Genomic DNA, 9,059 nt, shown 5'->3' on the forward strand with positions numbered 1-9,059 from the left:
ATAATTTTTACCAACCCAATAAACTCTGAATTAGAAAACAACCAACAGGCTGCACGCTTCTTGGGTCTACCGTTAGTTGAGCTTGACGACAACGACTGAATAACTAGCCCATCTCGGCGGGGGTGTTGTAGCCTCTGCAACAACCAGACGATTGCGAGTTAAGTTAATTAGAGATGACCCAAACTTGAGACCTTTAGTAGGTACTTAAATTCCTACTTTCAATAGCATTTATGTATATATGAAATCTTTGTCATCATCACCATTGATAGCCTGTCGCCTGCAGTGATTCCTAATTCAAATTGGTATTGTTTTTGTAGCAACACGTTACAGTCAAGTTGGCTGGTATTTGGAGGCCTCGACACTTACTTATCCTCCTCAATTTCATTTAAAGCGTCCGCTTTTTTTTGAGAACTAGTATATTTTCGTACCTAAATGCAGATATTTTTTCATTTATTCGTGATAAGCACTCCCAATTTGTATAGGCAGAAAAGGCGTTGGTCGTTTGTTGCTCACAAGACAAATCGCCATTGACAAGCTATCAGCACGCTATCAGCTAAGCTATACGTACAGCCGAATTTAGTTAAATACTGCACGCACAAAGAAATTCTAAAGGTGTTTTGCATAAAATAATAGCAGACTGAAATTAATTAAAACATGTATGTTAATATAAAACTAATTCCAATGCCTCTAGCAATCTTATCAGCCTGAAAAGTCCCTTACATTTTAAGCAGATCAATTCATATATATTACCTTCCAGTTATCCTTTACTGCACCCAATGAGTAATTGCCTAGCGAAACTTTGCACTTTTTTGCTTTTTGCACAATTAAAAGACTTCAAATATTTAATGAATTGCTGCTTTCGCTCTACTTTTTTGTGCTACTTGTTTTTTTGTCGCTTTCGCGGCGTTTGCTTTACTTTTTTCCGTTTGCACAAATTTCTTGCTTATCTTTGCACTTGTTCGCGCGTTTGCTTTTTTCTTTTCCACAAATTTAGTTATTAGTTATTTACACTTTTACTACATTAAAAATTAACGACATAGCGTTTTTTGTTTTTTCTTTTTTTTTTTTGATAGCACGGGGACACTCCTTTTTTCTTGTATTTACGATTTTTCCTCTGCCGCAGGATGCGAAATGTGTACAATTTAATATAAAAGCCAATGAAACTGTTTTGGTAAATAGGTAGATTTTTTAATTATTTATCTGCAATTTCTCACACACTTTAACCGCACAACGATGGAATAGAAAATACACAACACTAATTTCCAACAGATTCTGTCAATCAATGACCAACAAACTAGAGATTTAAAAAAATCATCAATGCATCAAAATCATCGAATAAAACCGATCCATCGGATGCTTCCGATATATATCGAATTGATGTATTTTTTCCATCTCATTTTTTGCATCCCATTTTGTATTTGTACCACTGATATTAATTTCTGTGCTTCAGAATGCCAATTCTAAATATATAAAAAAAGATAAAGAGAAATATAAATATAATTGAAGTTTTCTTTGACAAATTGTGCTTTATTATCGATATTTTATTTGAAGCCTTGAATCTTGTTTTCGCTTCACCATTAAATTAGAATTGACCGGCAGATTATATATGTTATTTTGGAATCTGTTATTAAAAAACTATCAAATATTTTCTTACTCGAGAGTAAATAAAACATCGAAATCATCGATGTTTTTATATATTATATCGAAATTCATTGATATATTTTTTTAACTTACATCTCTATGACAAGCATAAAGATTAGAAAGAGTCGAATTGAGTTTTTTTACGAAGCAAATAGAACGGCTGAAAAGAGATCAATAGTATATGAATTAGAAAGAGTAGAATGTGTAATACCGAGACAGCGAAGTATGCATATTGGTGTGTGGTACCAAGTGAATTTTTGGTTATTCGGGTTAAAAATAAAGAAAAGTAATCACATTGCTGTCTGGTCAACACTGAGGTTCCTATTTTACAACGCTTTTATTTGACTCAACTCAACTCAACTCGATAAATCACTGTGTGTAGGCCGCTTAATTACGTGCGAATATAACGGCTTATCCCATGGGATTATCCGTATATCCTACATAAGTAATATGGCGTAATTTTCATTTCCGAAGTTGAAAATAAAAAGGAACAGAAGTTTAGAATAAAATCCTGATTTGATTTTTTACTGAATCCTTTATTTACGAATATGCTATAATTTATTTCGTTTAACTACAAACATGGCATCCGCCATATCCGATTGGTTAGAAGTGCGTTCTTACACCCGATAGGACCGAGGTTCGTTTCCTCATCCGAGCAACATCCCCAAAAGAATATTTTTCGAATATCGGGCGTCCCTCAGCAGGTAATGGAAAGCCGCGGAGTGTTTTTCTGTTAATAAGAGTATTCTCATAAAAGCCATTTACCAATTGGAGTTGGCATAAATTGCAAGTCCCTCCATTTTTGTAATAACATTGAGACACGAGTCATAAATTGGAGAAGCTTGGCTAAACACTCAACAAAACTTTCAGCGCCCAATGTTTTTGTTTACACGAATTTTTGCCCGTTTATCCCAGCGTTGGACATTAAAACTCAACTAGCATTGGAATACCTTAAATAATTTTAAATATATGTACATACATACATACCTTCCTTTATGCGCCATCAGTGCAAAATAGCCGTTTTTTTCTATTCCTTTACTATTCAATGCCTCCAGCTCATTCCGTATATCAAAAAAAACTATTAGCACACTGTACGGGAGGAAGCAAAACATTTGGTGTTCTTGACATTTTCCGAAACTTCATTTCATTTTATTACTTTTTTTCACATTTGCCACAAGGCTTTTGTAAAAATAAAACTTCATCACCTTTATGAGCTCTGAAATTCTTCCGAACATGTGTGAAGCTGTGCTAGAAAGGGCTCGCCTACAAAAGGAAAGCGCTAAGCGGAAATATCAATTATTTAAAATTGAGAATATGACCGTTACATCACCACCAGTACTGAAAGTCTATTATTGGGAATATTTCGACATAGATAAGTAAATATTACATACATATATGGATATAAGCAAATATTTTACTTTTATTATTCCACTTTCCACAGACTCAACATGGAAATTCATAATGATAGCAGTAATTTCCATCATGACATTGTAATGCCAATGCGCCAAATCAATAGTCGCCCGTTGAAAATTGTACTCTGGATACGAAATTTGTCCGACAAAAATATCGATATCCGTTTAAAACGCATTCAACAATGCAATTGTGTTCCTCTGGAAACGCGCGTGGGTTTCAATCAGTTCCGGCAGTTATTTCACTGCCCACACAGGCGTCTTATACACATTCTACAGGAGGCCATACACATGAAGCCAGACGATTTGGTAGCGATGAGGATCGTTTTTTATTATTTTCTGTTGGGCGAGCATACGCTCACATATGTATTCACGTAAGTGACGAAATGAAAAGGCCACTCATAAAATATGTATGTAGATACATATACTTTTTAAAATACAGCTGCTCTGATGATCGCGTTATTACGGTGAATTTTAAACTCAATGTTATCGGTTTCGATCCGAACGCTTGCGTTATGACAAAGGAGCTCATACCAACCAATTTAAGGGAACATCGCCGCTTCGTTCAGCCGATATGGGTACGGAACATAACGGCACAACATTTGAATTTCGTATTTTCAACCCGCGAACGAGGTTTGAAATTATTAAATCCGAACTTAACTGTACCCCGACTGAGTGTATGGCCTTTAATGGTGGAATATAGGCCGAGTGATGTAGAAAATGAGGTTTGGTTAAGATTTTTCATTTTTTTTTACTAAAAACCTGGTACAAAAGTAATGCGAATTTCAGCTCGAGTTCAACTTGAATTATGAAAATACCCGTACAAAATTCACTGTTAAAGCAATGGGTTATCTAAGCAAAATGGACGATGAACCGGAGGTTCCTATTGGGGATTATCAATGTTTAGATTTCCCTTATGTTATTTATCCCAATATGCTTGAATTCGATATACAACGCTTAGAGCAAAGAAGTTTAATGGTCGCAATACATAACTACAACCAAAAATGTGTTGAGTTTCGTTGGCAAAAGTATGTCATAATAAACTAATACAATTCTAAACTCCCAATGACTCCTAATATTTAAAAAAAAATTTATATCTGTATCAGCTACATTATCAGCGACTTATTTGAAGTAACTTTTGAGCCGAAAGTATTTCGTGTTAAGCCACATCATTCCAAACTATGCGTAGTAAATGTACGTGCTTTTGAACGCGCTCTATTCTTTAAGCGCATTCCATTAGCTTTGGAAGTCCATCGCGTTCTCGATAAATCAACGAAAATTGCAAAGGAGCTCTTGGAAGAAGTTGAGTCTATCGATGATCCCAAATGGAAAGAGCCCAGCTATATTGAGCACATATATTTACATCTAAATCTGAAAGTAAATTTTAAACCTGTGGAAAATGTAAACATTACTTGGGATCCATCACCACCAAAATGTGAGCATTTTTCGGTAAAAACATCAAATACAACTATTTTCGAAAAATTATACTGGGAGTATTTATCTGAATCGAATTTTATGCGGCCAACGGCTTCCCAAGATATTAATGATGAGCTCAGTTATGACGACGTTATACGACTGCATTCCGGTCCATTACCCTTTATAAAAACCATAGATATCAACCGCAAGTATGTATGTTATTACTTTGTACATACTATGAAGCTAACAGCAATTTTATTTTCTTGATTTCTTATGCATATTGCAGTGGCATTCTACAAATAATCAGTCAGCTAGTCACCGAATCTCTTCGTGATTTGTCTAAGAATTGGCGCTTCATCCCGGTCGAATATGCTGAAGACCCTCAATAACACACTAAGCTTATCAGTACCGACTACGCAAATTATGCCAATACAGTGATAGCGGTAGCATCGAATCTCGTTGCAAGCATTTTTGATCGGTCAATCTAACAGAAAAAAAATTATATAATTGATGGGAATGTATGTAATTTGTGATTGGGTGAAAATCCGAATACAAAATTGTACCGACCTAAAATTAGCTTTCCTTAAACGTTCTAAATATCGTTCCACGACAACTGAGGGTAGGAAAAATTTGCGGACATCTTTTGGTATCTTATCCATAAGGCTGCGAGCCTAAAAGAATTAAGAACAGATGATATGTTTCCCATTTTTGACATGATATTGCAGAATTCTATATACATTTAAGAAGTTGTACTAACTTTCCTATAGCTTTAAAGCAATATTCCTCAAAAAAAAAAAATAATAATAATAATACACTCCTACCCACTAAGCTTGCCAATTACCTTTTCTAAATGTTGATGGGCTACAGTAGCCACTTCAAAAATACATTCCTCTACGCCTTTATCTTCAGCCTTGTCTCTCATAATACGTTCCTGGCTAACGCCATGTTTTATTAACACTTCCTGCGGTATATTCAATGCTTCGCTGCGTCCTTTGTAAGGTATTGCCCTTAAGAGTGTTGCAATACCTTGTGCTTTGCCCAAATGCGAGACTGCATGATCGACTTGAATGTCCTTAACGCCATTTAATTCAACTAAAAGATGAAAGAGTGATGAGAAAACCTGCTCCGCGTACTCTTCTAATTGTTTTACTGTAATGAATGGCTGATTGCTTGGGCGATCACGTGCCGTGACTAAGCGCTTCAAGTAGATTTTGTTCAGTTTATGTGAGTCCACTGCCTGTCGAATAAGAACAAGAAATAAGAACATTGTTCGGTTTTTATGCTGGAACTACCGTATACCAACATTTTTCAATTCTCTTAAAACTGGATGATCTGCAACGTACGAACCTTCTTTTGAGAAACATTTATCAATGGAATCATACCAAAATTTTAATTTCAATTTAATAATGTTTTCTTCCGACACCTGTAATTACACACAAAGTTTAGTGTTTTAGAAAGTGTCGTCATTACACTACTCACCCTAGCGCCACAATTGGCCACCTCCACATTGAATGCCCGCAGCGCAAAAGCGTAACGTCGTTGATTGCCATTTAGAAGCAGCGTGCACAAATAGTTTTCGTAATCGTTCTTCCTGCAATAATATGACTATATAAATACAATTTTTAATTTATATAACATACGAGCCAGCGTTCTTAGCGCTTCCACCAGTTATAGTACTCACTCCACCAAATTTATGCAATATTGTGCACCAAACATTTCATTTGGCACCTTTTGTGTGTTGTGCGCTGATCGTAATTGTTGTTGCAGGCATTTTTGTAAACTTTTTGTCGTATTATATCCTTTGAAAAAATGCCGCATTTTAATTACTGAAACTTCCAATGTTTTTGTTTACTACCAATTTGAGGTTATGGCATGGCTGTCAATAGAAACAGCTGACTCAGCAGCGATTGGCAACGCTAAAGCAGATGTTGTGAATTAGAACGGAAACGGAAATTCCTTAGTGGAAATGCAAATGAATTGCGCAAACCAAAATTGAAATGGTAGATTATGCAGGGCATTAAATTTTTTTAACGGTTGCTTGCACCTTTTTCAAGTCTTATAACTTTCAGACCAAACCAGGGTGACCAAACGATAGTCATACAATTTTTCCCATTTTTGGGTTTTTAGCGTTCTACACAGATCATTTGCTCTTCAAGTCACAAACCTGAAAAAAGGCACCGACCGCATTACAGTTTGCCGGACATCGCTTTAGCTAGCGGAGATCTGATGAAATGCATTGGATGGTAACCAGTGTTTGTGCTCGCATTAGACTAGCTGCTCATAGTAAATAGTCGCGCCATTCTTCCATTTAAAGGCCTTACATTTTGTTTACTTCAGTGTTCGATTATCACTTCATTTGCATACATAAATGTTTCTTCATAAATATTCAGGTATTTATTTAAAGTCTCAATTTGCATTAATTTAAACTTTATGCCTACCTTGTCACTTACGCCCATTAATTGAATAATTTTTTTTTTACGTAAAATAATAGGTTTATTTATCCCAGCAAAAGGTCAGTACATTTATTATATAAGTACAACAATTTATCACAACAATCTAGCACATTAATTGGTAATTTAGAAATTATTGAGCAACATTGTTACTAATATACATATATACATACATATGTTTTTATGTATATCTAAATATTCTACTGACTACGTATGCACTTATTCTTTGTGCTTCATAGAGTTTGCTTCAAATATTAATGAAATTAAACTTTCTTTGCACTGCAATTTTCAAGTTCCCGGAATACGCCGTTAGTATGTAGGAATGTGCGTACTACGAGTATATGTTTTATGTATGATTATTTTTACAAATCAGATATTATATACATACTCATTCTACATATATGTGTGTATGTATGTATATACGATAGTTTTGGCTATTTTCTTTTGTTTGTTTAATATTTACCTTTTTTACGAAAGTATGGCTCGTTATTTAACAAAAACCATGTAAGTCCGAATTTCAAAATTCCACCAAAGTTTAACATTTTTTAATCAGAATCTTTAGAACAAATTTTGGTATGCGGTTTAAAGCCTTTTAAATTTTATTATAATAACGTTTTGAAGTCTATTAAATTTTGTTACGATCAAGGCACATTAAACAGGTAGTATCAGTAGAGCAAAAACAACATTTGCATGTATTTCGTTGTTGCTTCTGGTATCGAAAGTGTCAAAAACTGTTCTGAATTTTTTCTTCTAAATCAAAGCGTGCCATGTGAAATACAAAAAATTAAAAAAAATTTAAAAATTGAAATTGGAAAAAATAAAAATTGATGCAACTTTCTTTCCTAGTTAATTTGTTTGCTTCTCGAAGCATTGCAAGGCCCAGTAATCAGCGGTTGTGCTGCTGAGTTGGGCGAACGTTCCAAAAGCTGCTATTCAATCGCTTGTTTTGTATGGAAAAAGGTTTCACATGCAAATGGATTTTAGCAATTCAGAATTTTTGTGAGAAAAAATTAAAAATATTTGACATTTTCGAGACCAAATAATTTGAAAATAAATCAAATCAGCTTCTCTACTGATACTACCTGTTCAATGTACCTTGGTTACGATGCTGTGCAAATTTGACGTTTCTACAAAATATCGTTGATATTTGGAAATTTTTTTGTTGACGATGTTACGCATATTTTTCCATACACTGAAAAAAAGAGTCAGCTAAATATATTTCTTTCAACACAAGATTTTGTAACTACATACATACATGTGTTGAGAGAAGCACAGTTAGTTGACGTAAATAAACCTTTTTTTTTTTTTAGTGTACAAAGTATGCTCGACAATATTTTTATATGGTAGAGGCGGAACGATGAATCTGCCTTAAGTCTTAGCTACTACAAACTTGCAAATTCAAAATTTTTTCAAAGAAATCTAATTGAAAAGCTCGAACAAAAGAAAAAGGTCAAATACTTTCGCCACTATATGTACATACATTATGGTGCCCCACAAAAAAACAAAAAATATTGCGGTTTTTTCACCGGATCTATAAAATTTCCGCCAAAATATTTCGGAAAATTAATTAGATTTACGTAAGCTAGAGCGATTTGTAAATGCCTCTAAAAATTTCATTTTTTGATTCCGTTGGAATTTTTTTTAAATACATATGTTTATACAGACCTTTTAAACTTACGAATTTCTATCATCTGACGGCACTCTTTGGAAAAATATGTATTAAGAAAAAAATAACTTTATTTATAAGCAAATCGATTTTTGAAGATATTTTCAAATCGTTCCAGCTGACGTATGAAGATCTGAATATTTTTCCGAAATATTTTGACGGAAGTCTTAAAATATAATACATTTTTTTTTTAGTATTTTAGCTGTATTTTAAAATTTCATTTTCATTAATGCTATCATCATTTCTATAGTGGCTCTCACAAAATTCAGCTATTCGCATGCATGCCTCGTTCATTAAGTCTCCAGGTACAGTTAGAACTATGCGCACAAAATTTGGACAATCAAAACACGAACCCGGCAGACAAAAAACACTTTGCTCATTCACCAATTCCTGTACGAAATGTGTGTCGTTCTTGATGCCAGGGAAATGCTCTACATCTATGCCAATCATCATGTACATGGCGCCCTCTGGCATTAT

The 9,059-nt window shown here is 34.3% G+C and overlaps 4 protein-coding genes across 4 annotated transcripts in view; 1 reads left to right on the top strand and 3 right to left on the bottom strand.

Annotated features, from left to right (window-relative positions):
- LOC118733206 (ras-related protein Ral-a) overlaps positions 1–1,259 on the bottom strand; it is a gene marked incomplete at its 3' end in the record, with an annotated part of 29,323 nt that extends 28,064 nt beyond the window's left edge. The window contains 1 exon segment of the mRNA XM_036462509.1: positions 751–1,259.
- Positions 1,260–2,657: 1,398 nt separating this feature from the next.
- LOC118733204 lies at positions 2,658–4,874 on the top strand. The gene is made up of 6 exons (XM_036462507.1): positions 2,658–3,017; positions 3,083–3,424; positions 3,493–3,775; positions 3,840–4,078; positions 4,157–4,675; positions 4,753–4,874. Exons 1-6 carry the CDS (start codon positions 2,851–2,853, stop codon positions 4,853–4,855), a joined length of 1,653 nt encoding a protein of 550 aa, XP_036318400.1. The 5' UTR covers positions 2,658–2,850; the 3' UTR covers positions 4,856–4,874.
- On the bottom strand, positions 4,852–6,329 carry LOC118733205 (NADH dehydrogenase (ubiquinone) complex I, assembly factor 6 homolog). Its single transcript, XM_036462508.1, has 6 exons — positions 6,148–6,329; positions 5,946–6,057; positions 5,770–5,889; positions 5,308–5,703; positions 5,034–5,137; positions 4,852–4,950 (listed from the first exon to the last, which is right to left on the bottom strand). Exons 1-6 carry the CDS (start codon positions 6,282–6,284, stop codon positions 4,869–4,871), a joined length of 951 nt encoding a protein of 316 aa, XP_036318401.1. The 5' UTR covers positions 6,285–6,329; the 3' UTR covers positions 4,852–4,868.
- A 2,435-nt stretch (positions 6,330–8,764) lies between these two features.
- The window catches only part of LOC118733207 (tyrosine aminotransferase), a 24,490-nt gene continuing 24,195 nt past the window's right edge, over positions 8,765–9,059 (bottom strand). Inside the window, exon 5 of the mRNA XM_036462510.1 lies at positions 8,765–9,035. Within this exon, the coding sequence (XP_036318403.1) occupies positions 8,781–9,035 (255 nt within the window). The 3' untranslated portion in view covers positions 8,765–8,780. The remainder of the gene's footprint in view (positions 9,036–9,059) is intronic.

Source organism: Rhagoletis pomonella, unplaced genomic scaffold, assembly GCF_013731165.1.
Source record: "Rhagoletis pomonella isolate Grant_MI unplaced genomic scaffold, Rhpom_1.0 Rhpom_scaffold_00002, whole genome shotgun sequence".
NCBI classification, from domain to species: domain Eukaryota; kingdom Metazoa; phylum Arthropoda; class Insecta; order Diptera; family Tephritidae; genus Rhagoletis; species Rhagoletis pomonella.

Bases quoted from the DNA above. Each gene is read 5' to 3' on its own strand.
- LOC118733205 (XM_036462508.1), bottom strand. From the start codon at position 6,284: ATGCGGCATTTTTTCAAAGGATATAATACGACAAAAAGTTTACAAAAA. The intron at 5,138-5,307 runs GTAATTGGCAAG...TAATTCTTTTAG, and splicing joins CCCATCAACATTTAGAAAAG to GCTCGCAGCCTTATGGATAA. The intron at 4,951-5,033 runs GTCGGTACAATT...TTTTTCTGTTAG, and splicing joins TTAAGGAAAGCTAATTTTAG to ATTGACCGATCAAAAATGCT.
- LOC118733204 (XM_036462507.1), top strand. From the start codon at position 2,851: ATGAGCTCTGAAATTCTTCCGAACATGTGTGAAGCTGTGCTAGAAAGG. The intron at 3,425-3,492 runs GTAAGTGACGAA...TTTAAAATACAG, and splicing joins ACGCTCACATATGTATTCAC to CTGCTCTGATGATCGCGTTA. The intron at 3,776-3,839 runs GTTTGGTTAAGA...TGCGAATTTCAG, and splicing joins CGAGTGATGTAGAAAATGAG to CTCGAGTTCAACTTGAATTA.